The sequence below is a fragment of the Dendrobates tinctorius genome, unplaced genomic scaffold (genome assembly GCF_039654945.1).
Source record: "Dendrobates tinctorius isolate UK_male_01 unplaced genomic scaffold, ASM3965494v1 ptg000275l, whole genome shotgun sequence".
Taxonomy (NCBI): domain Eukaryota; kingdom Metazoa; phylum Chordata; class Amphibia; order Anura; family Dendrobatidae; genus Dendrobates; species Dendrobates tinctorius.
In genome coordinates, this window is record NW_027361942.1 from 1,306,759 (window position 1) to 1,334,036 (window position 27,278).

Below are 27,278 nucleotides of genomic sequence, written 5' to 3' on the forward strand. Positions count from 1 at the left end.
CCATATATACAGTGTGCAGGGCGGTGTGACCCCTCCGTATATACAGTGTGCAGGGCGGTGTGACCCCTCCGTATATACAGTGTGCAGGGCGGTGTGACCCCCTCCATATATACAGTGTGCAGGGCGGTGTGACCCCCTCCATATATACAGTGTGCAGGGCGGTGTGACCCCCTCCATATATACAGTGTGCAGGGCGGTGTGACCCCTCCGTATATACAGTGTGCAGGGCGGTGTGACCCCTCCGTATATACAGTGTGCAGGGCGGTGTGACCCCTCCGTATATACAGTGTGCAGGGCGGTGTGACCCCTCCGTATATACAGTGTGCAGGGCGGTGTGACCCCCTCCATATATACAGTGTGCAGGGCGGTGTGACCCCCTCCATATATACAGTGTGCAGGGCGGTGTGACCCCTCCGTATATACAGTGTGCAGGGCGGTGTGACCCCTCCGTATATACAGTGTGCAGGGCGGTGTGACCCCTCCGTATATACAGCGTGCAGGGCGGCGTGACCCCTCCGTATATACGGCGTGCGGGGCGGCGTGACCCCCTCCGTATATACGGCGTGCGGGGCGGCGTGACCCCCTCCGTATATACGGCGTGCGGGGCGGCGTGACCCCCTCCGTATATACGGCGTGCGGGGCGGCGTGACCCCCTCCGTATATACGGCGTGCGGGGCGGCGTGACCCCCTCCGTATATACGGCGTGCGGGGCGGCGTGACCCCCTCCGTATATACGGCGTGCGGGGCGGCGTGACCCCCTCCGTATATACGGCGTGCGGGGCGGCGTGACCCCCTCCGTATATACGGCGTGCGGGGCGGCGTGACCCCCTCCGTATATACGGCGTGCGGGGCGGCGTGAGCCCCTCCGTATATACGGCGTGCGGGGCGGCGTGACCCCCTCCGTATATACGGCGTGCGGGGCGGCGTGACCCCCTCCGTATATACGGCGTGCGGGGCGGCGTGACCCCCTCCGTATATACGGCGTGCGGGGCGGCGTGACCCCCTCCGTATATACGGCGTGCGGGGCGGCGTGACCCCCTCCGTGTATACGGCGTGCGGGGCGGCGTGACCCCTCTATATATACGGCCTGCCTATATCCTGGGCCTCTCTTCCTGATGTTCTGTGTTGTTTGCCCGGATTCTGGTTTGTCTTGTTGGGTTTTGTTCTTGCCGCCGTCTGTCTGGTCTGAGCCGCGCACTGCGCCTTATGTGTAGGAGGGTGATGACGCGCTGATTGACGCAGGGGGGATTGTCTCCTTCCTACAAAGTGACAGCTGAGCGCTGCTCCGGGGTGCTGCGGGTGATGAGCGGTGCAGCGGTTGAGCAGTGAGCCATTGCTGCCGGTCTGACATTCCCATTCTGTGATGGGGTGTGAAGCCGGGTCCTGGGCACCGTCCTGCCCCGGGGGGTACGGTCTTCCCCCATCCCGGGGTCCTGGCCACTTGTGACTGATGTCTTTCTCCCGCAGGTCCTTCAGTCTTCTCCGCTGACCCCTGAGACGCCGCCATGTTTGACACGTGCGAGTGGAACGAGGAGGGCGATGTCCGGACCCCGAGCCCAGAAATAACGGAGAGGAAATCCTGCTCCCGGGAGAAGGTGCGACATCCACCGGGGTATTCTCACATCTGACTCACAGCACGGGGGGGGAATGATCTGTCCGATCTCAGCCGGGGGTCACGACAATATCTGCTGATCACACGGGCGAGAACGAGTCTGGGGTCACAGTCTACGGGGTCACTCCTACCTGCAGAGACCGCAGCGTGTCTACTCCCCACCTCCAGAGCTGCAGTTACTATACTGCTATTACATCGTGTCCTATCCTCCAGTCACCTCCAGAGCTGCACTCACTAGTCTGCTGTTACATCGTGTCTTATCCTCCAGTCACCTCCAGAGCTGCAGTCACTATTCTGCTATCACATCATGTCTTATCCCCCACTCACCTCCAGAGCTGCACTCACTATTCTGCTATTACATCATGTCTTATCCTCCAGTCACCTCCAGAGCTGCACTCACTATTCTGCTGCTGTCCCTGGATACATTGCCCTCTGTGTAGATGATGTTTATTAGGGGACAGTATACAATAGGTACAATGTGTCATACAATATGTGTCATGTACAGAGTAGAATAAAGAGATTATAAAGTCTCCAAACCGTCCAAAAGGAGAAGGAGAGAAAAGATGAAAGAGGGAATGGAAAAGGGAGACGGTGACGGGATTATCTGTAGAAGCAAACGATGAGGAAAGAACAAACTGTGAGCGGAGGAGGAGGGAGAGGACGGCGGCGGAGGGGCCGCGTCTAGGGGTGCAGCCTCCCTCCTCTAGGGGTGCACCTGGGTGCTGGGTCCTTGCCCTCCATCTCCATTGGTTTTACACTTCTTGGAGGTTTCTTCTCCCGTTTCTATCTGGATCGTTGGCTGTGAAGTTTCTGAATCCTGGAGACTGGTGTAGACAGGGGGCTAGATGTAAAATCGTAGACTCTCCAGAGGGTCCTCGTCTTATTGGCTGTTCTTCTACCCGTCTGTTACGTGTTACGGAACCGCTCAGCACCCAGAATATGTTGTGCAGTTATATGTATGGATAATAGGTGTGACGGGGTATACGACAGAGCAAGAAGGGACAACAGGCCGAGGGACGATCCAACGAGATTTATTAAGGCAGGGAGCATACAACATCAAATATCCATAATGTCCTTGGAGTCCACAATAAGTCCACACAATGGAAACAAATCCGGGCTCCTCACGATAGTCCTTGTGCCAGATGCGATAACAATAATCCTTGCAATAGTCCACAGGATTCCACACAATCCCACGGACGTCACGAGCTGGCCTCAACTCAGTTCGTGACTCCTTCCACCTCCGCACTCAAATCACAACTGATCTTAAAAGAAGAATGTATTGTCAGGGCTCCTGGGATCAGCCCATCTGAAGGGGGGTAGGGGTCACACCTACTATTCAATGGTTTGGTCCATCAGAAGATTCTAGAAATGTAAAGGCCCCGTCACATTAAGCGACTTACCAGCGATCCCGACACCGATATCAAGGTGTCAGGATTGCTGGTAAGTCACTATGTGATCGCTGGTGAGCTGTCACACAAACCGCTTCACGAGCGATCAGCACAGCGATGCCGAGCGCCCGGCATCGCTGGCCATCCCTGTAAAAAATAGAATCAAAATAAAAAATATAGTTATTCTCACCTTCCGACGTCCCGTTCAGCCATCCCGCCTCTCTTCACGCTCCGGTCCCAGTGATCCTTTGCGAGAATGACCGCGAGATGTCAGGGTCTCGAGGGATAACAAAGTCTCGCGGTCATTCGTGCAAAGGATCACTGGGACCGGAGCGTGAAGAGAGGCGGGATGGCTGAACGGGACGTCGGAAGGTGAGAATAACTATATTTTTTATTTTTTTTTATTTTTTACACCTGATTGCTGGTCTCCCGCCTGTCATACACAGCGATGCGTGCTGCCAGCGGGAGACCAGCGACCAAAGAAATGTCCAGAGGTTTCTTTCAGCGATACCGGCAGGGGGGCCGCTCGCTGATCGCTGTCACACACAGCGATCTCGCTGGTGAGATCGCTGTTACGTCACAAAAGTTGTGACCGATCTCGCTACCGAGATCGCTTAGTGTGACAGGGCCTTAAGGGCTCCACTGAGTCTACAGGATGTGTATTAGGTTATCTTCTGCTTAGGAAAACAATAGCCAAAGTTCCACTAGCTGTTGACACAAGCCTAAATTAGATTATGGTCCAGGTACATCACAAGACATTGCAAAGTATTGGGGGAAGGAGACATGGTTAATTTACATCAACTACAACCAGAGGAAAGTTAAATGACATATTATACAAAATACAGGACAGGGCAAAACTACAAATCATGACAATAGGTTCCATGGGAGATGCATGTCCCTAATGCATCAGCCCACAGGCTGCGCCCAGCCGCCCCCCCCACCTTTGTAATTCCCACAGTAAACATCGGCAGGCTCCGGCCACCTGCGGCTATTGTAATGTATGTCTGGCCTGCTGCTTTTCTATTGGCCTTCCCTCTGTATCTGTGTGATATATTCTGTGTCCTGTGAGTAAAGTGTTGTCAGACTGGAAATACATGGAGAAGCAGTGATCTTTTATATTCCCCCATGTAACCAAGGAATTCCAGCCAACGTCATTCATTCAGACTCCAGCCAAAGCAGAGTGGACCTCCGGAAACATGGGGTGGTACTGAAAGAGGTACCCGAGATAGGAAGACCCCGTTACACTGGTGGCAGACAGCGGGATTTGATACCCCTTCTACAGGAGAAAAAGGAATGAATGGAAAACAACTACCAGAAGTTAAAGAGGACTACATTAAAAGATCTGGTGGAAGCCCGAGGGTTGATCGCCAGCAACAAAACAAAAGCGGATTTGATAGCAGCCATCATGGAACACGACAGTGCAGCGCCCCCCAATGTGAACGTGGAGGAGACCAAATTCCAGAGGGAGGTAAAGAACAGACTGGCATTCTATGGCCCAAACCCTGCGGTAGAGATCATACGAAAGGTGATGGCTGATGTGCGTACTGATCTGAAGGAAAAGATGGCCGAGCGGACCAGGATAGAGCTGGCCAAGATGGAGATGGCAGAGCGGAGAGAGGAGAGTCAGCGAGCAGGGGGAGCTCTGGCCTTCGACCAGGTACCTTCAACAGTAAGCCACAAAAAGATCCAGTATCATGCCTTCCGACAGTTGGGGGAGGCAGAAGAAGACATTAATGGCTTTCTGCAGGACTTTGAGCGGCAGTGTGCCCTTCATCAAGTAAAGCCGGAGGAACAGGTTCAGATTCTTGCCAGCAAGCTGACAGGCCGGGCAGTGGACGCCTATCGCACGGTACCTGATGAGGACTGTATGGACTATGAGCGGATCAAAGAAGTGATCTTGGCCCGGTATGCGCTGACACCAGAGGCATACTGCCAAAAGTTCCGTGGACTTATAAAACGCGTAACCGATACCCACGCTGAATGGGCCTGTAAATTACGGCGGTCACTGCTACAGTGGGTACAAGGGAGCCAAGCAACCACTAAGGAGGACGTCCTCCAGCTCTTCCTGTTAGAAAGATTCTTTAATGGACTAAACCCCGACACACAGGAATGGCTTCGGGACAGGCGGCCAACGACTCTGGAGGAAGCCGCTCGTCTGGCCGATGAACATCATGATGCCAGGAGGCCTCAGTTGTCCGGATCAAAGGTGGTTACTAGGGGCCCGCCCATGGACCTGGAGGGCCCCAAACCACCGAAGATTGTAGGGGGACCAGCTAGAAACCCGGCCTACCACAGTCCCTCTGGGGCGCGATGCCACACCTGCTGTCAGCTGGGCCACCTGCAAAGACAATGTCCCAACCGGACTCTGCATACCCAGTGGCCAAAGGCGGGAACAGCTACCTTCAGCCGGGCTGCTGTACACTGCTACCAAGGCGAAGCTGACCCGGCATTGGGGGCTACGACTAACCAAGGGGTGGAAGAGATGGAGGAAGTGCTGCATGAAGTAGACCCCGTGCAGGCAGCCCGGGCAGATAATCGACAACAGCATCGACAGGTCGTGTGGGTTAATGGGAAACGTATGCAGGGACTAAGAGATTCCGGGGCAACTTTGACCCTTGTGAAGCCTCATCTTGTCCGGGACCAAGAGAAGACGGACCGGACAGTGGCAGTCCGTGTAGCAGGGGGAGCTATACATCGACTGCCCACTGCCAGGATTCACCTGAACTGGGGAGTCGGGGATGGCCTTGTTGAGGTCGGCTTGATGGAGGATTTGCCTGCAGACGTCTTGCTGGGAAACGACTTGGGGCCCATGTTGTCTGCATTCTCGGTTGCCCCTCTGGCTGAGACATATCCTGTGACCACCCGGAGACAAGCTCGAGCTGCGGAGGCGGAATCACACTCAGAGGAGGCCCAGGTAAGACATCCCAGCCCTACATGTATCCCCATAGCCAGACACATTTCTTGGGCCACCCCAGCTGAGTTTAAAAGGGAGTTAATTGAGGATCCTTCATTAGAGGGATATCGTGGGAAGGCACAGGAGGGGAGAGGGGTACTGGAAGGGGAACAGTTTGTATGGAAGCAGGGACTCCTCTACTGGATCACAGAGCAGCACCACACAGGGACGAGCCCCACTATAAAACAGCTGGTAGTTCTCAAGAAGTGTAGGCAGGGGCTACTGCGAATCTCTCATGATATACCCTTGGCCGGGCACTTCGGCTTCAGTCGCACCAGGCATCGTCTGACACAAAACTTCTTTTGGCCGGGGGTAACCTATGATGTTCGTCAGTACTGCCAGACCTGTGACAGTTGCCAGCGCATTGGCAAGAGGGGGGACCAATGCAAGGCCAAATTACGCCCCCTCCCCATTGTGGAGGAACCATTTAGCCGAGTAGCGGTCGATCTGATAGGGCCGTTAGCCAAACCCAGTCCGTCAGGGAAAAGGTATATATTGACAGTGGTAGATTATGCCACACGGTATCCAGAGGCGGCTGCATTACCTAACATACTGGCAGAGACGGTGGCGGCCGCCCTGCTCCAGGTTTTCTCACGGATTGGATTTCCTCGGGAGATTATCTCGGACCAGGGTACCCAGTTTACAGCAGAGGTGACCAACCAACTGTGGAAGCTGTGCGGCGTAAAGTCCATTAGAAGCGACCCGTACCACCCGCAATCCAATGGGTTGTGTGAACGCTTTAACGGGACATTAAAACAGCTCATTGGGACTTTTACCAGGACCTACAGGGACTGGGAGAAATTCTTGCCACACCTCCTGTTTGCCTATCGAGAGGTGCCCCAAGAATCCATGGGGTTCTCCCCGTTCGAGCTGGTATACGGGAGACGGGTAAGGGGACCCCTAGACTTAGTGCTAGAACACTGGGAAGGGGAGGGCCTCATAGAAGGGGTACCTATTGTACCCTATGTGCTGGAATTCCGGGACCGCCTACAGGAGCTGACCCAGGCTGTACGTGAGAACATGCAGGTGACCCAGCGGCGCCAGCGCGTATGGTACGATCGGAAGGCCAGAAAGCGCACATGGAAATAGGACAGAAGGTCCTGGTGTTAGAGCCCACTAAGCAGAACAAGTTTCAAGCTGCATTGTATGGGCCCTACCAGGTAGTGGGGAAAATAGCCGACACAACCTATAATGTCGCCGATTGTGACGACCCCATGGTTATCCGCATGTTCCACGTGAATATGCTGAAGCCCTACCAGGAGCGCCCTGAAGAGGTAGTGGCCATCTGTGCACCTGAAGCAGAGGATTTAGCCGGACTTCCCTTGCCGGATGTCTTAGGGGAAAGGACTCAGTCTAAAACATGGGACCAGGTACACTTGGGTGAAGACCTAGGCCCCCGGGAGAGACAGCAGGCGGAGGAGTTGTTGAGGCAGCGACAGAGGATGTTTTCGGGGAGACCAGGGTACACTCGCCTGGCACAACACAGGGTTGAGACCCAGGATCAGCCCCCCTGTGACAAAACCCCTTCCGCGTCCCTGAGTCTGTACGAGAGGGGATGCGACAAGAGATACAAGAGATGTTGCGTTTAGGGATCATTGAAGAGTCAGTCCCTGGGCATCCCCCGTAGTGTTAGTGCCCAAGAAGGATGGGACTACACGGTTTTGTGTAGACTATCGTAAGCTCAATGAGAAAACAGTGACGCATATTCCATGCCGCGTGTGGATGAGTTGTTAGACCGGCTGGCGGGGGCAAAGTATTTGACCACCATCGATCTATGCAAAGGCTACTGGCAGATTCCCCTTAGTCCTGACGCTATTCCCAAGTCGGCATTTGTCACCCCGTTCGGCTTATTCCAGTTTCGAGTTATGCCATTCGGGATGAAGAATGCCCCGGCGACCTTCCAAAGGCTGGCTGTCCGGCTTCTGGATGGTCTCCAGGACTATGCTTGTGCCTACCTGGACGACATCGCCATCTACAGTGCGACATGGGAAGAGCATCTAAATCACCTAGAGACAGTATTGGACAGGATCCACCAGGCCGGAATCACCCTGAACCCAAACAAGTGTCACGTGGGCAAAGCAGAAGTTCAGTATTTAGGGCATTGGGTGGGAAGTGGGAAACAGCGACCAGAACCAGCCAAGATTGAGGCCATAGCCAAATGGCCCACCCTACGCACTAAAACCCAGGTCATGGCGTTTCTAGGGACAGCGGGGTATTACAGGAAATTCTTTCCCAATTACAGCAGCGTAGCCAAGCCCCTCACTTATCTGACCCGTAAGAACCAACCCCGCCAGGTAACCTGGACCCCAGAGTGTGAGGAAGCCTTCCACCAACTAAAGGACGCCCTCACAATACCCCTGTATTGGCCGCACCCGATCCAACTAAACGTTTCCTGGTTCACACAGACTTTTCTATGTTTGGATGGGGGCAGTGCTGAGCCAAGTCGGGCCGGACGGCCAAGAACACCCGGTAGCTTACCTGAGTCGGGAACTACTGCCCCGTGAAGTAAGCTATGCGGCCATCGAGAAGGAGTGCCTGGCGGTAGTATGGGCACTCAAAAAGTTGCAACCATATTTGTATGGACGACAGTTTTCCCTCCTAACGGACCATAATCCCCTAGTCTGGCTTAATCGGGTCTCCGGAGACTACGCCAGATTGCTGCGGTGGAGTTTAGCCCTACAACCTCTGGACTTCACCATCCACTACAGACCCGGCAAACAAAACGGTAACGCCGATGGACTAAATCGACAAACAGAACTTGTACCAACCCCATAAACTTCGGTCATCCCCAAACCGATCCGTTAAGGATCAGACTGTCTATGCCGATCGCGTCGCTGAAAAGGGGGAGCTGTGTTACGTGTCACAGAACCACTCAGCACCCAGAATATGTTGTGCAGTTATATGTATGTATAATAGGTTCCATGGGAGATGCATGTCCCTAATGCATCAGCCCACAGGCTGCGCCCAGCCGCCCCCCCCCCCCCACCTTTGTAATTCCCACAGTAAACATCGGCAGGCTCCGGCCACCTGCGGCTATTGTAATGTATGTCTGGCCTGCCGCTTTTCTATTGGCCTGCCCTCTGTATCTGTGTGATATATTCTGTGTCCTGTGAGTAAAGTGTTGTCAGACTGGAAATACATGGAGAAGCAGTGATCTTTTATATGCGCCCATGTAACCAAGGAATTCCAGCCAGCGTCCTTCATTCAGACTCCAGCCAAAGCAGAGTGGACCTCCGGAAACACGGGGTGGTACTGAAAGAGGTACCCGAGATAGGAAGACCCCGTTACACCGTCCATGATGGAGGGATTTCCTTGTATCGGTCGAGTATTTTTTGCATTTCTTGAAGTCCCGAGTAATGTTGATCCCTAAGATGCAATGATTTTAGGATCCTCCCAATAATTAGGGAATTCACCTTTCATAGAATATTTTAATTTTGAGTCTCAATGAAATCTTGGAATTTTTGACTTCTCCTCATTAATTTTGTGTTTATGAAGCGAAAGACAAGCATGTCATTAGTATTAGGAGGTCTCCTGTCTCGGGGGAGGCCTCTTCTCGTGGGTTGGATCTGACGAGGTCTACACAAGGCTCCATGGATGACGTGGATAAGATTTGAGATGTTGACCTCCTGTGCCGATGGAAACGTTTAAGTAATGGTTAGTTCCTAGGACTTTGGCTGTGGGATCGCAATTTCCAATGTGTCCTTCACATCTGAGCTTTCATGCCGTCCTATAAATCCAGTTCTATGAAAAGCTTTTTCAGCGTCTACTGAGGACAGAAGAATGAAGGCCGCTTGTTTTCCTGAATGATCGATATTGGGCTGATGAACCTTCTAGTGTTGGAGGAGGGTTGTCCACAAGTCCTATTAGATCGGAGGGTGAGAATGTGGCTACATTGTCTCCGATCTCTGTGTTACATCTGTGTTCAGCAGAGAGGGCGATAAATGTGTGAATTCTGGGTTACCGTCCGGTTTAGGGGCGGCCATGATGTGGGCACGTAGGGATTCCTCTGAATTGGCGGCAGCCTCACAGCGACAGTGCTGACATTAAATTCTGGTGATATTCAGAGATTACCGGCCTTCAATTCTCAGATTGTGAAGATCTCGTCTTTATTGACGGCAGATTTAAAAAGTTGTTTTATTTGTATGAAGTTGGGGAAGAATAACCCGAGAAAGAAACGTCATCTCCTCTCTAGGTTGCGGGCTGATTGGGTCGCCTGTCACCTTATGTAGGGGGGTGTTATGTGTACTAATAAGGGAGGGCAGTGGAAGAGTCGCCAATTTTATGGCTTTCGCTCCTGGTTTTATGTCGGGGTCTTTTATTCATTAGCTGTTATTATAAGGAAAATATTTGTCTTGAAATCTTGATCATTTTACCATGATCCTTTAATAAAAGGGATTTAAATTGTGATCTTGTTTTCATAAGGAGTGTGTGCGCGATGACGGTTATGTTGTGGTTGGTTTTTCTTTCGTATTTTATTGGAATCTCTAGGATGTTTCCTAATATGGATGAGTTTCTCCTGGATTCCGGCCTTGTGGCATCGCACAAGCTGAAGGTGCAGAACGTCACTTACTGTATTGATCAGTGGCTTTGTCCATTGTTTATAGGGAGGACAATTTACAAGACTTGCCCTTTATTCCCAAGGACGGCTTATAGGGAGGGCAATTTACGAGACTTGCCCCTCCATTCCCGAGGATGGCTTATAGGGAGGGCAATTTACAAGACTTGCCCTTCATTCCCAAGGACGGCTTATTGGGAGGGCAATTTACGAGACTTGCCCCTCCATTCCCGAGGACGGCTTATAGGGAGGACAATTTACAAGACTTGCCCTTTATTCCCGAGGACGGCTTATAGGGAGGGCAATTTACGAGACTTGCCCTTCATTCCCAAGGACGGCTTATAGGGAGGGCAATTTACGAGGCTTGCCCCTCCATTCCCGAGGACGGCTTATATGGAGGGCAATTTACGAGACTTGCCCCTCCATTCCCGAGGACGGCTTATAGGGAGGACAATTTACAAGACTTGCCCTTTATTCCCGAGGACGGCTTATAGGGAGGGCAATTTATGAGACTTGCCCTTCATTCCCAAGGACGGCTTATAGGGAGGGCAATTTACGAGACTTGCCCCTCCATTCCCGAGGACGGCTTATAGGGAGGACAATTTTACGAGACTTGCCCCTCCATTCCCGAGGACGGCTTATAGGGAGGACAATTTTACGAGACTTGCCCTTTATTCCCAAGGACGGCTTATAGGGAGGACAATTTACGAGGCTTGCCCCTCCATTCCCGAGGACGGCTTATAGGGAGGGCAATTTACGAGACTTGCCCCTCCATTCCCGAGGACGGCTTATAGGGAGGACAATTTTACGAGACTTGCCCCTCCATTCCCGAGGACGGCTTATAGGGAGGACAATTTTACGAGACTTGCCCCTCCATTCCCGAGGACGGCTTATAGGGAGGACAATTTTACGAGACTTGCCCTTTATTCCCAAGGACGGCTTATAGGGAGGACAATTTACGAGGCTTGCCCCTCCATTCCCGAGGACGGCTTATAGGGAGGGCAATTTACGAGACTTGCCCCTCCATTCCCGAGGACGGCTTATAGGGAGGACAATTTTACGAGACTTGCCCCTCCATTCCCGAGGACGGCTTATAGGGAGGACAATTTTACGAGACTTGCCCCTCCATTCCCGAGGACGGCTTATAGGGAGGGCAATTTACTTTACAAGACTTGCCCTTTATTCCCGAGGACGGCTTATAGGGAGGGCAATTTACGAGACTTGCCCCTCCATTCCCGAGGACGGCTTATAGGGAGGGCAATTTACGAGACTTGCTCCTCCATTCCCGAGGACGGCTTATAGGGAGGACAATTTACGAGGCTTGCCCCTCCATTCCCGAGGACGGCTTATAGGGAGGACAGTTTCCAAGACTTGCCCTTCATTCCCGAGGACGACTTATAGGGAGGTCAATTTATGAGACTTGCCCCTCCATTCCCGAGGACGGCTTATATGGAGGGCAATTTACGAGACTTGCTCCTCCATTCCCGAGGACGGCTTATAGGGAGGACAATTTACGAGGCTTGCCCCTCCATTCCCGAGGACGGCTTATAGGGAGGACAATTTCCAAGACTTGCCCTTCATTCCTGAGGACGACTTATAGGGAGGGCAATTTACGAGACTTGCCCCTCCATTCCCGAGGACGGCTTATAGGGAGGGCAATTTACGAGGCTTGCCCCTCCATTCCCGAGGACGGCTTATAGGGAGGGCAATTTACGAGGCTTGCCCCTCCATTCCCGAGGACGGCTTATAGGGAGGACAATTTCCAAGACTTGCCCTTCATTCCCGAGGACGACTTATAGGGAGGGCAATTTACGAGACTTGCCCCTCCATTCCCGAGGACGGCTTATAGGGAGGGCAATTTACGAGGCTTGCCCCTCCATTCCCGAGGACGGCTTATAGGGAGGACAATTTACGAGACTTGCTCCTCCATTCCCGAGGACGGCTTATAGGGAGGACAATTTACGAGGCTTGCCCCTCCATTCCCGAGGACGGCTTATAGGGAGGACAATTTCCAAGACTTGCCCTTCATTCCCGAGGACGACTTATAGGGAGGGCAATTTACGAGACTTGCCCCTCCATTCCCGAGGACGGCTTATAGGGAGGACAATTTACGAGACTTGCTCCTCCATTCCCGAGGACGGCTTATAGGGAGGACAATTTACGAGGCTTGCCCCTCCATTCCCGAGGACGGCTTATAGGGAGGACAATTTCCAAGACTTGCCCTTCATTCCCGAGGACGACTTATAGGGAGGGCAATTTACGAGACTTGCCCCTCCATTCCCGAGGACGGCTTATAGGGAGGGCAATTTACGAGGCTTGCCCCTCCATTCCCGAGGACGGCTTATAGGGAGGGCAATTTACGAGACTTGCCCCTCCATTCCCGAGGACGGCTTATAGGGAGGGCAATTTACGAGACTTGCCCCTCCATTCCCGAGGACGGCTTATAGGGAGGGCAATTTACGAGGCTTGCCCCTCCATTCCCGAGGACGGCTTATAGGGAGGGCAATTTACGAGGCTTGCCCCTCCATTCCCGAGGACGGCTTATAGGGAGGGCAATTTACGAGACTTGCCCCACATTCCCGAGGACGGCTTATAGGGAGGATGTTATAGGTCATGGCATGGTCAGACTTTGTAATGTTTCCAATTGTTGCTTCTGAAAATGTTTGAATGGATGATCTATCTGTAAGGTAAGGATCCGGTGGCTTCTGGAGGAAGATCTGTGAAGACTCTGGAGTAAAGGTGAATTCCCTACAGGTAAAATTGAGACAGCGAGAAACCTCCTAAAGTTGTTCCCTATTGATCAGTTATTGAGTGATCCTAACGCATGACCTCGGGATGAGGCTGTAGGGTTACGGCTTCTGTTAGGGGTAGTATTAAAGCCTCCCAAAATAATAAGCGTCCTCTCTGGAATTTGGTAACTTTTTTTTCATTAATTTGTTTACAAAGGTTATTTGTCCCCAATTAGGGCCCGATATTATTCTTAATAATAATACTACTAATATACTGTTATTAATAATGATCTCTTTATATAGTGCCAGCATATTCCGTAGCGCTTTACAGACATTATCATCGCTGTCCCCCATGGGGCTCACAATCTACATTCCCAATCAGTATGTCTTTGGAGTGTGGGAGGAAACCGGAGAACCCGGATGAAACCCACGCAAACACGGGGAGAACATACAAACTCCTGCAGATGTCCTTGGTGGGATTTGAACCCAGGACTCCAGCGCTGCAAGGCTGCAGTGCTAACCACTGAGCCACCGTGCAGCAGTGCTAGCCACCGTGCAGCAGTGCGGACCACTGAGCCACCGTGCAGCAGTGCGGACCACTGAGCCACCGTGCAGCAGTGCAGACCACTGAGCCACCGTGCAGCAGTGCAGACCACTGAGCCACCGTGCAGCAGTGCAGACCACTGAGCCACCGTGCAGCAGTGCGGACCACTGAGCCACCGTGCAGCAGTGCGGACCACTGAGCCACCGTGCAGCAGTGCGGACCACTGAGCCACCGTGCAGCAGTGCGGACCACTGAGCCACCGTGCAGCAGTGCGGACCACTGAGCCACCGTGCAGCAGTGCGGACCACTGAGCCACCGTGCAGCAGTGCGGACCACTGAGCCACCGTGCAGCAGTGCAGACCACTGAGCCACCGTGCAGCAGTGCAGACCACTGAGCCACCGTGCAGCAGTGCAGACCACTGAGCCACCGTGCAGCAGTGCAGACCACTGAGCCACCGTGCAGCAGTGCAGGCCACATTATTCTGTGTCTTTAGTGGATTCCAGTTCACAGATTAGTTTATGACTCTCCCGTTGGGATCAGTAACTTCATTTATGAATTGGAAAGAAATGCAGTCTCTCATAGCCGTGAATACTCCGACTTTTAGATGGAGGGGGAAGATCTAAAAGGATGTGGGAAAAACTTATGACTGAATTTTTTTCTCTACAAATTTAGTTTCTTGGCGATAACATCTGCGTGTGACCCCACAGCGTCTGCCGGAGATTCTCGCTGTGGACTATGAAGCCCTTTGACATTTACGGACACAAATTAAGGACATATTAAACAATGTAATTTTGTTACTTTGTAACCAGCACAAGTTGTGGAAGTATTTCTTTTAGAATCGCGAGTTATATCCATGCAGGTTATACACACTAACTTCTACAAACCAAGAAAAACATAAGAGATCTCCGTCATTGACACTTCTCAGATTGACTGACTGAGCTTGGGGTAAAATTCCCAAACACCTCACCCAAAAACAGGGGCACAATGAGCTGCAATGGAAGCCTTGACACGAGGAGGTGTGAGAATAGTAACAATCCCCATTCTAAAGACACAAACCTGGAACATGCCACCAGTTTACCCGTAACCTTCCTGGGCGTCTTCTCGGGAAAGCTCCAACGTTCCTTGAGATCCGTTATTCAGTAGGTTTTCTGGTTGAAGATCAATCGTTTACCTGGGAAACCCCATCTGGGTGGGAGATTTTTCCTCCTAAGGATTGTGGTTATGTCAGTGAAGGATTTTCTTAGTCTCTTTGGAAATGTGCAGGAGATTCCTAACCGAATCATGGGGGTTGGGAGGTTGTTTGCGATCTCGTAGATATCCTAATAATTTTTGCTGCATTGCACTCTGGAAGCGGTCGGCCTCGGTGTCCCTGCGCTGTCGGTGCGGTCTATGACTGTCGGGTAATAGCAGTATCGCTCTCCTCCCCATGTCACCAGGTGAATACCAGCAGAAAGAAGCATCTGAAGAGAAATCACCGACTCCTGGAGGTTCTCCGCACCCTCAGCGCCCCCAGTTCTCTGCACCCTGACCTTCCGACTGCCCCAGACGCCACAACTCCAAAGAAACAGAAGACTCCTGCGCCAGGTCTGATCAGTGGAGCAGTGTCACCAAGAGGGCCAGTGTTACTGCTCTGGGAGCCTGTACGGGACCACCCTGTTGTATGGGGGACGGGGGAGGTGAAGTGGCCACTCCCTTCTCATAGGGCGGGAGGGGGTGAGGGAGTAGAAACGGCCTGTCCTGTCTCGCAGGGGGGGGGGGGGGATTGTGAGATTGCCGGTCCTGTCTGTGGGGTGGAAGGGGGGTGCAGCGGCCGGTCCTGTCTCAGCAGGAGGGGAGGTGAAGTGACCATTTTTGATTTTCTGCAGGCACGTTGCTCTCTGAAGATGCCCCCAGAACTGAGCTAACCCCAGTATCTGAAGAGCGACTGAGCCGCCAACAGTGGAGGAACAAGATAAAGAATAAGAGGAGGAATCGAAACAAGTTCAAGGTCGTGTCAGTGACAGCAGAGGAAACGGAGGGGAACGCTGGTGGAGATGGGAGAGCAGAGGCCTCAGCAGCTCAAAACAAGAGTTCCCAAAGTCAGGGAAGCAAGAAACCCAAATCCCATCAGTTCCTAGGGAAGAGGCAAGGACTTGTGTCTAGGAAAGGAGGTGAGGAAGACACTTTGTGCCCCAAGAGGAGCTCTGTGAAGAATCAGGTGCCTAAGTCACAGCTTCTGACAGCGGGTGAGTGGAGGACCACCGGAAATGCTCTGGCACCAAGTCACCCCACTGCCCCCAAGCAGCAAGTGACCCCTCAAGATCGAGCCCGACTGCAAAAACTGAAGAAGATAATGCAGCGTGAGACCACAGAGACCCCCAGTGAGGAAGACCTCCATGGAGCCAAGAGTAAAGAGGAGCAGTCAGAGACTCATAATAGTGAGGCCATAAGGGACCGATCAGCAGAGCTGCGCTCTCGTATGGAGCAGAGACTAAATTCTGCTCGTTTCCGCTACATCAATCAACAGCTCTACGAGTCGGACAGTCAAGACGCTGCCATCCTCTTCAAGCAGGACCCTGAAGCCTTCACCATCTACCACAGTGGCTTCTCCCAGCAAGTCCAGCGCTGGCCGGTCAACCCCATCACCGAGATCATCAAGTACATTAAGCACAGGTCAGTGCCACCAATATGGTGACTCCTCTTTGTGTAACTTTCTTTTGTGGCGAGAGGTCCCTTGGCTCCCTGACCCGGTGACATGGGGCTAAAACGTCTGAGTGGACTGCTGATAGTGATCGGTTTATCTGCGGTGATTCCTTCCTATCGGCAGCACCCATTGTTCATATACTGATGCAGCACAATGCCAGTCAGCTGCTGCTAAAGCTGAGGATATTGTATTAGAAGCATCCTTCCATGTGAGGTGTCCACCTCTGGTCACTTAAGCATCTGTCGCGAGGCCGCCCTCTCTGTCTGTCGTGAGGCCGCCCTGCTGATTCTCTGCTCTCTTCTAGGCCATCCTCCCTGGTGGTCGCTGATTTCGGTTGTGGAGACGCCCTCCTGGCTCGCAGTGTAAGGAACAGAGTACATTCCTTTGACCTGGTGGCCCTGAATGAGCACGTGACTGTGTGCAACATGGCCAAGGTAAGGGACCTCCCGGCGTGTCTCACTGCCACAGAATAGGTGAGGTTCAGGGAGCGGGTACTGAACGGTTAAGTGTTGAGTCCTGTGACGTCTCATTACGTCTCCAGCGTAACATACACAGAGATTGGACTCTGCACACGGGGTGAGGCTGTCTCTGCTGCCTGCCCGTCTCTGACCATCTCTTTCCTTAGGTGCCGCTGCTGGACGCTTCGGTGGATGTCGCTGTCTTTTGTCTCTCACTGATGGGGAAGAATCTCTCTGATTTTCTACAGGAGGCGAATCGCGTCTTGAAGCCGGAGTGAGTGACTGATGTGTGATGTCAGACTCGTGATGTCATCACCCTGTGGCTGTGTATAAGGCAAGGTCATGGCTGCCATGTTTGTTAGGAGGAGTGTTACTGATAGAACAGAATAAGGATTGGAGCAATGTCCAGTTCATAGTTCTGTCTGTGGAGTGCGACTCAGTGCTACACAGGTAAGCCCTGCATCAGGAGGGAGGGGGCTACACAGGTAAGCCCCGCATCAGGAGGGGGGGGCTACACAGGTAAGCCCCGCGTCAGGAGGGGGGGGCTACACAGGTAAGCCCCGCGTCAGGAGGGGGGGCTACACAGGTAAGCCCTGCGTCAGGAGGGGGGGGGCTACACAGGTAAGCCCTGCGTCAGGAGGGGGGGGGCTACACAGGTGAGCCCCGCGCCAGGAGGGGGGGGCTACACAGGTAAGCCCCGCATCAGGAGGGGGGGGGCTACACAGGTGAGCCCCGCGCCAGGAGGGGGGGGCTACACAGGTAAGCCCCGCATCAGGAGGGGGGGAGGCTACACAGGTAAGCCCCGCATCAGGAGGGGGGGGAGGCTACACAGGTAAGCCCCGCGTCAGGGGGGGGGGCTACACAGGTAAGCCCCGCGTCAGGAGGGGGGGAGGCTACACAGGTAACCCCGCGTCAGGAGGGGGGGGAGGCTACACCGGTAAGCCCCGCGTCAGGAGGGGGGGGAGGCTACACAGGTAAGCCCCGCGTCAGGAGGGGGGGGAGGCTACACAGGTAAGCCCCGCGTCAGGAGGGGGGGGAGGCTACACAGGTAAGCCCCGCGTCAGGAGGGGGGGGAGGCTACACAGGTAAGCCCCGCGTCAGGAGGGGGGGGAGGCTACACAGGTAAGCCCCGCGTCAGGAGGGGGGGGAGGCTACACAGGTAAGCCCCGCGTCGGGGGGGGGGGAGGCTACACAGGTAAGCCCCGCGTCGGGGGGGAGGCTACACAGGTAAGCCCCGTGTCGGGGGGGGGAGGCTACACAGGTAAGCCCCGCGTCAGGAGGGGGGGAGGCTACACAGGTAAGCCCCGCGTCAGGAGGGGGGAGAGGCTACACAGGTAAGCCCCGCGTCGGGAGGGGGGGAGGCTACACAGGTAAGCCCCGCGTCGGGGGGGGGGAGGCTACACAGGTGAGCCCCGCGTCGGGGGGAGGCTACACAGGTAAGCCCCGCGTCAGGAGGGGGAGGGGAGGCTACACTGGTAAGCCCCGCGTCAGGAGGGGGGGGGAGGCTACACTGGTAAGCCCCGCGTCAGGAGGGGGGGGGGAGGCTACACTGGTAAGCCCCGCGTCAGGAGGGGGGGGGCTACACAGGTAAGCCCCGCGTCGGGGGGGGCTACACAGGTAAGCCCCGCGTCGGGGGGGGCTACACAGGTAAGCCCCGCGTCAGGAGGGGGGCTACTTATGTCTTTCTTCTATCTAGCTTTTTTTTGGGTGTTACTTGCCTCATTCTGTCTGGTAACACATTGGTCATGTGAGAGGTTGTTCTGCATTCTCATCTTAGTCTGTTCCCCCAACCATTGTTGTCTCTCAATTTTATTTGTCCCTGCATCCTCTTTGGTTGGGAATGTGGCACTAGTAACAGAGGTAGACAGAGGAGATGTAGGGTGGTGCAGCACTGTGGAGAAGACAGGTAGGTGGTAGGTAGATATGAGGAGGAGATGTAGGGTGGTGCAGCACTGTGAAGAGGATGGGTAGGAGGTAGACAGAGATGAGGAGGGGATGTAGGGTGGTGCAGCACTATGTAAAGGACAGGTAGGTGGTAGACAGAGATGAGGAGGAGAATTAGGGCGGTGCAGCACTGTGGAGAGGACAGGTAGGTGGTAGGCAGAGAAGAGCAAATGTTGTGGGTGATGCAGCACTGTGGAGAGGACAGGTACAGTAGGTGGTATAGTATTTTAGAGTTGGAAGGGGCCTTCAGGGTCATTGTGTCCAACCCCCTACTCAATGCAGAAGTCACTATGCCATCTCAGACAGCCTCTGTTTGAAGACTTCCATTAAGTGAGAACTCGCCAATTCTCGTGGCCGCCTGTTCCTCTCTCTCATTAATCACCCTAACTGTCAAAAAGTTTTTTGTAATATCTAATCTGTATCTTCTCCCTTTCAGTTTTATTCCATTGCTTCCTGTGTTTTCATATGCAAATGAAAATAATGATGATCCCTCTATACTGTGACAGCCCTTCAGATATTTGTAGACCGCTATTAAGTCTCCTCTTAGCCTTCTTTTTTGCAAGCAAACCATTCCCAGATCATTTACCCGTTCCTCGTAGGACATACTTTGCAGTCCACTCACCATCCTGGTCGCTCTTCTCTGAGCTTGTCACAGTATTCCAGATGAGGCCTGACCGCTGACCGAGGAGGAGTAGAGGGGGATAATTACTTCACGTGATCTAGACCCTATGCTTCTCTTAATACATCCTAGAGCTTTGTTTGCCTTTTTTGCACCTGCATCACACTGTTGACTCGTGCAGTCTGTGATCTATTAGTATACCCAAGTCTTTTTCACACGTGCTGTTGCTTAGTTCTATTCCTCCCATTCTAAAGATGTAACTTTCATTTTTCTTGCCTAGATGCATAATCTTGCATTTCTCCCTGTTCTAGAATGGTATTTTAGTCGCTGCACATTGTTTAAGCTTATCTAGGTTCTTCTGGATCCTTTGTCTTCTCTAGTGTTAGTTATCCCTCCTAGCTTTGTAGCGTCTGCAAGTTTGATTAGTTTACCTTCAGTTCCCTTATCTAGATCATTTATAAAAATGTTGAACAACACTGGGACCAGGTCAGAGCCTTGTGGTACCCCACTTGAAACACTCATCCATTTGCATGTGCAACCGTTTATCACCATTCTTTGAGTACGATCACTGAGTCAGTTATCAATCCGCCTAACTGTAGCCTTGTCAATACTTTGGTCATTTTTCAATAAGGATAGTATGAGATACTTTTATCATATGCTTTGCTGAAGTCGAGATATACTATATCTACCACATTTCCCTGATCCACCCAGTCAGTGATTCCATCATAGAAATAAATTAGATTAGTCTGGCATGACTTGTGTGCTACAACCCATGCTGGCTCTGGTTAATTAGCATATGTAAGTACTTGGGTAAGAATACAGTAAGTGCAGTGCTGATGAGGACGGGTAGGTGGTAGACAGAGATGAGGAGTTGTAGGGGTGTTACTTGTTGCCGCAGTTTCTTACCTGCTCTCTTTTTACTCTTTTTACAGTGGGTTGCTACTTGTTGCTGCAGGTTCTGCTCTGCTCTCTTCTTACAGCAGGGTGTTACTTGTTGCAGCAGTCTCATCTGCTCTCTTCTTACAGTGGGGTGTTACTTGTTGCTGCAGTCTCATCTGCTCTCTTCTTACAGTGGGGTGTTACTTGTTGCCACAGTCTCTCATCTGCTCTCTTCTTACAGTGGGGTGTTACTTGTTGCCACAGTCTCTCATCTGCTCTCTTCTTACAGTGGGGTGTTACTTGTTGCCGCAGTCTCATCTGCTCTCTTCTTACAGTAGGGTGTTACTTGTTGCCACAGTCTCTCATCTGCTCTCTTCTTACAGTGGGGTGTTACTTGTTGCCGCAGTCTCATCTGCTCTCTTCTTACAGTGGGGTGTTACTTGTTGCCGCAGTCTCATCTTCTCTCTTCTTACAGTGGGGTGTTACTTGTTGCGGAGGTGAGCAGTCGGTTCGATGATGTCCGTCAGTTCCTTGGTGCGATGTCACACTTGGGCTTTAGAAGTGTCAATAAGGTAACGTTTCCCCCTGGGAATCATCTGTGCAATCTGATCAGTTTTTGTGATTTACTGATCATCAGGTGTCTGGATGATCCTCGATGTGGAGGGCGATGGAGATTATAAATCAGGATATAGAATCCATACAGTGGTGACATAAGGATTGGATGCGTCACCAATATTCTCAGTACAAATCTATTTGTAAAGCTGCTGTTGTCATGAAATTCTCCCCAGATGTCAGTAAAGGCCCCTTTACAGTTAGCGATGCACCTGCGATCCGACCAGCAATACGACCCGGTCAGGATCGCAGGTGCATCGATAAATGATCGCTAGTGAGCTGTCACACAGGCAGATCTCACAGCGATGCAGCAGCGACGCAACGCACGATACTCACCTTTCAGACACAGCGATCCTGACGTCCTCCCGCCCGCCTCCACGCGTCGCTCGACGGCGCAAGCAGGAAGCGCCCGACGAGAAATGGAGCCGGACATTCTCGCGCGATCAGCGATGGACAGCGGGGGAGCCGGTCGGAGGTAAGTATCACACATAGCGATATCGCTAGCACGTCACAAAATCTGTGACGTTATAGCGATATCGCTATGTGTAAAACCCCCTTAACAATCCATCCAATCCACAGAGGAAAGAAATCAGAGATATCCATAACTTATGTGTAATGATGAGGAATGACACCAGGAACAGTACTGAACACAAGAAGAGAGAGCGGAGCAAAACACCCTAGAAAGCCCTGACACCGGCTGAGATCTATCGGTAATAAGAAACCAATCCTGCCACTTAGTGACCAATAATATCAGCAGGTTCATCTGTAAAAAGGTGTCTCGTTTCCCATCATGAGATGTTTCTTCTGTGGCCCCTTGGTAATATCTCATGATGGGTAACATCAGTGTGCTGTCTCAACACCTTTACAACCTTATTGTTGTAAAACATCCTGATGGCATTGGTTACAGAAGTGTTACAGAACCACTCAGCACCCAGAATATGTTGTGCAGTTATATGTATGTATAATAGGTTCCATGGGAGATGCATGTCCCTAATGTATCAGCCCACAGGCTGCGCCCCAGCCGCCCCCCTCCCCCCACCTTTGTAATTCCCACAGTAAATATCTTTTCTATTGGCCTGCCCTCTGTATCTGTGTGATATATTCTGTGTCCTGTGAGTAAAGTGTTGTCAGACTGGAAATACGTGGAGAAGCAGTGATCTTTTATATGCGCCCATGTAACCAAGGAATTCCAGCCAGCGTCATTCATTCAGACTCCAGCCAACGCAGAGCAGACCTCCGAAAATACAGGGTGGTACTGAAAGAGGTACCCGAGATTGGAAGACCCCGTTACAAGAAGAATTTCTAAATTACTGAAGGCTCCAGTGAGCGCTGCTGGGGTTATAATCTTGAGGTGGAAAGATAATTTCACCATAAACTGGACACGACCAGGTGCTCCCTACAAGATTTCACACTGAGGAGGGAGCGTTATCTAAAGACCTGGAATCAGCAGGTACATTTGTTTCACAGAAAACTAATTAATGCAAACAACCTCCATGGCCCGTGCCCACGCTCGCCACGCCGCCTCCATGGCCCGTGCCCACGCTCGCCACGCCGCCTCCATGGCCCGCTCGCCACGCCGCCTCCATGGTCCGTGCCCACGCTCGCCACGCCGCCTCCATGGCCCGCTCGCCACGCCACCTCCATGGCCCGTGCACACGCTCGCCACGCCACCTCCATGGCCCGTGCACACGCTCGCCACGCCGCCTCCATGGCCCATGCGCACGCTCGCCACGCAGTCTCCATGTTCAAGTGCATTTACAGTGTGCACAATAACATTTAAACAAGCTTGTGAAATACTGGGTGAATATAGTCTGGTCAGATGAGACCAAAATCAAATTTTTTGGATGCTATCCGAGAGAAAATGTATGAAAGGAACCAAAGTTCGGAGATGGAGCCACTGAAGCTTCAGGATGTGAGGAAGAATGGCCCAACATCACAGCTGAGCAATGCCTGCGACTAGTTTCTCCATACTGGAGGCGTCTTGAAGCTTCATCACCAACAAAGGCTTTAGTATGAAGTGTTAATTACATGTCAGTAACGTGTTCGATGCACATAATTTATGGAAATCTATAGGGAATTTCTTTCCGGTGTGGATTGGGTAGGATGCCACTGACTTCTGGGCAGAATTTCATGTCAATAACAGCTTTACCAACAGATTTACTTAGAAAATTATAGACGTGTTGGATACTTATTTTACCTGCTGTAAAGGTGCTGCCCTATGGGGAGTAATTACTGGTAAATAGCATGTTTCTTAGATACTGTGGTACTATTTATTACTGGTGGGGATAGTGATTCCCATTATCAGCAGGTGGACGGGATCCGTGTTGGGTGAAGTAATAATTTGGTAATTGCTATTTATTTCTTGTCCCCAGAACACAGAGAATTCGCATTTCTACCTCTTTGAATTCAGTAAGACAGGGCGAGCACGAGATGCGGCAAAGCATCCGGGTCTACAACTGAAGCCATGTCTGTACAAGAAGAGATGAGCGCCAGTCCCTGGTCTGCTCCAGACATCACCTCTGCTGTACAGATGAGCGCCGGTCCCGGGTCTGCTCCAGACATGACCTCTGCTGTACAGCTGAACGCCGGTCCCGGGTCGGCTCCAGACATCACCTCTGCTGTACAGATGAGCGCCGGTCCCGGGTCTGCTCCATACATCACCTCTGCTGTACAGATGAGCGCCGGTCCCGGGTCGGCTCCAGACATCACCTCTGCTGTACAGATGAGCGCCGGTCCCGGGTCGGCTCCAGACATCACCTCTGCTGTACAGATGAGCGCCGGTCCCAGGGTGCTCCAGACATCACCTCTGCTGTACAGATGAGCGCCGGTCCCAGGGTGCTCCAGACATCACCTCTGCTGTACAGATGTGCGCCGGTCCCAGTGTGCTCCAGACATCACCTCTGCTGTACAGATGTGCGCCGGTCCCGGGTCTGCTCCAGACATCACCTCTGCTGTACAGATGAGCCCAGTCCCAGGGTGCTCCAGACATCACCTCTGCTGTACAGATGAGCCCGGTCCCAGGGTGCTCCTCCAGACATCACCTCTGCTGTACAGATGAGCCCGGTCCCAGGGTGCTCCTCCAGACATCACCTCTGCTGTACAGATGAGCCCGGTCCCAGGGTGCTCCTCCAGACATCACCTCTGCTGTACAGATGAGCCCGGTCCCAGGGTGCTCCTCCAGACATCACCTCTGCTGTACAGATGAGTGCCGGTCCAGGGTGCTCTAGATAGCAAAACATCTCTGCTGTACAAAAGACACAGTCATAGGGCTGCTCCAGATATCACATCACCTCTGCTGTACAGCTGAACGCCGGTCCCGGGTCGGCTCCAGACATCACCTCTGCTGTACAGATGAGCGCCGGTCCCGGGTCGGCTCCAGACATCACCTCTGCTGTACAGATGTGCGCCGGTCCCGGGTCGGCTCCAGACATCACCTCTGCTGTACAGATGTGCGCCGGTCCCGGGTCGGCTCCAGACATCACCTCTGCTGTACAGATGAGCGCCGGTCCCGGGTCGGCTCCAGACATCACCTCTGCTGTACAGATGTGCGCCGGTCCCGGGTCTGCTCCAGACATCACCTCTGCTGTACAGATGAGCGCAGGTCCCAGGGTGCTCCAGACATCACCTCTGCTGTAGAGATGAGCGCCGGTCCCGGGTCTGCTCCAGACATCACCTCTGCTGTACAGATGAGCGCCGGTCCCAGGGTGCTCCAGACATCACCTCTGCTGTACAGATGAGCCCAGTCCCAGGGTGCTCCAGACATCACCTCTGCTGTACAGATGAGCGCCGGTCCCAGGGTGCTCCAGACATCACCTCTGCTGTACAGATGAGCGCCGGTCCCGGGTCTGCTCCAGACATCACCTCTGCTGTACAGATGAGCCCGGTCCCAGGGTGCTCCTCCAGACATCACCTCTGCTGTACAGATGAGCCCGGTCCCAGGGTGCTCCTCCAGACATCACCTCTGCTGTACAGATGAGCCCGGTCCCAGGGTGCTCCTCCAGACATCACCTCTGCTGTACAGATGAGCCCGGTCCCAGGGTGCTCCTCCAGACATCACCTCTGCTGTACAGATGAGCCCGGTCCCAGGGTGCTCCTCCAGACATCACCTCTGCTGTACAGATGAGCCCGGTCCCAGGGTGCTCCTCCAGACATCACCTCTGCTGTACAGATGAGCCCGGTCCCAGGGTGCTCCTCCAGACATCACCTCTGCTGTACAGATGAGCCCGGTCTCAGGGTGCTCCTCCAGACATCACCTCTGCTGTACAGATGAGTGCCGGTCCAGGGTGCTCTAGATAGCAAAACATCTCTGCTGTACAAAAGACACGGTCACGGGGCTGCTCCAGATATCACATCACCTCTGCTGTACAGGTGAACGCCGGTCCCGGGTTAGTACAGACATGACATCACCTGTTCTGCACAGATGAGCTCCAGTCACTGGTTTGGTCCAAACATCACATCACCTCTGCTGTATTGATGAGGGGTGGGCCTGGGGCTGCTCTAGAGAGCACATCATCTCTGCTGTACAAAAGACTGCTGGTCACGGGGTTTCTCCAGATGTCACGTTAACTCTGCTGTTCAGTTGAGCAGCGATCTCGGGGTTGCTCTAGACGTCACGTTACCTCTCCTTTTACAGATGAATGCCAGTCCCAGGGTTGTTCCGGAGGTAACGTTATCTCTGTTGTACAAATAAATTATATTTTTGAATTCATATTTTCGTTTGCCAACGGATGCCTTGCGTATCGTCCCGCCCTGCGATTGTGGCTGCCTCGAGCTTTATACTCCCTTATAATCTTATCACCTCACAGTAAACAGGTGTTGATCATCTGAAAAGCCTCCAGGGATTGATCAATTGGTTACCATTCACAACTTACACTATGATAGTGATTACCCGATGCCGGAGGTTACAGGCCGCAGTCCATGAAGTCCCAGGGCCGCTGATGTAATGGGAATAGATAAAACATGGCATATCTGACAATGATCTGTTGCTTCAACGTACAGCACGCTGGGCTTCTGATAATGTACAGGGGAACGTGCCTCATCATACAACACGCTGGGCTTCTGATAATGTACGGGGGAACGTGCCTCATACAGCACGCTGGGCTTCTGATAATGTACAGGGGAACGTGCCTCATCATACAACACGCTGGGCTTCTGATAATGTACGGGGGAACGTGCCTCATCGTACAGCACGCTGGGCTTCTGATAATGTACAGGGGAATGTGCCTCATCGTACAGCACGCTGGGCTTCTGATAATGTACAGGGGAATGTGCCTCATCATACAGCACGCTGGGCTTCTGATAATGTACAGGGGAACGTGCCTCATCATACAGCACGCTGGGCTTCTGATAATGTACAGGGGAACGTGCCTCATCATACAGCACACTGGGCTTCTGATAATGTACAGGGGAACGTGCCTCATCATACAGCACGCTGGGCTTCTGATAATGTACAGGGGAACGTGCCTCATCATACAGCACGCTGGGCTTCTGATAATGTACAGGGGAACGTGCCTCATCATACAGCACACTGGGCTTCTGATAATGTACAGGGGAACGTGCCTCATCATACAGCACGCTGGGCTTCTGATAATGTACAGGGGAATGTGCCTCATCATACAGCACACTGGGCTTCTGATAATGTACAGGGGGAACGTGCCTCATCATACAACACGCTGGGCTTCTGATAATGTACAGGGGAACGTGCCTCATCGTACAGCACGCTGGGCTTCTGATAATGTACAGGGGAATGTGCCTCATCATACAGCACGCTGGGCTTCTGATAATGTACAGGGGAACGTGCCTCATCATACAGCACGCTGGGCTTCTGATAATGTACAGGGGAACGTGCCTCATCGTACAGCACGCTGGGCTTCTGATAATGTACAGGGGAACGTGCCTCATCATACAGCACGCTGGGCTTCTGATAATGTACAGGGGAACGTGCCTCATCATACAGCGTGCTGGGCTTCTGATAATGTACAGGGGAACGTGCCTCATCGTACAGCACGCTGGGCTTCTGATAATGTACAGGGGAACGTGCCTCATCATACAGCACACTGGGCTTCTGATAATGTACAGGGGAACGTGCCTCATCATACAGCACGCTGGGCTTCTGATAATGTACAGGGGAATGTGCCTCATCATACAGCACACTGGGCTTCTGATAATGTACAGGGGGAACGTGCCTCATCATACAACACGCTGGGCTTCTGATAATGTACAGGGGAACGTGCCTCATCGTACAGCACGCTGGGCTTCTGATAATGTACAGGGGAATGTGCCTCATCATACAGCACGCTGG

At 52.7% G+C, this 27,278-nt stretch overlaps 1 protein-coding gene across 1 annotated transcript in view; it reads left to right on the plus strand.

Annotated features, from left to right (window-relative positions):
- Positions 1 to 25,685, plus strand: part of RRP8 (ribosomal RNA processing 8) — a 36,900-nt gene extending 11,215 nt beyond the window's left edge. Inside the window, exons 2-8 of the mRNA XM_073559820.1 lie at positions 1,468 to 1,595; positions 15,219 to 15,366; positions 15,648 to 16,434; positions 16,770 to 16,899; positions 17,091 to 17,197; positions 20,841 to 20,937; positions 23,350 to 25,685. Of these exons, the coding sequence (XP_073415921.1) occupies positions 1,506 to 1,595; positions 15,219 to 15,366; positions 15,648 to 16,434; positions 16,770 to 16,899; positions 17,091 to 17,197; positions 20,841 to 20,937; positions 23,350 to 23,463 (1,473 nt within the window). The 5' untranslated portion in view covers positions 1,468 to 1,505 and the 3' untranslated portion in view covers positions 23,464 to 25,685. The remainder of the gene's footprint in view (positions 1 to 1,467; positions 1,596 to 15,218; positions 15,367 to 15,647; positions 16,435 to 16,769; positions 16,900 to 17,090; positions 17,198 to 20,840; positions 20,938 to 23,349) is intronic.
- The last annotated feature ends 1,593 nt before the right edge of the window (positions 25,686 to 27,278 follow it).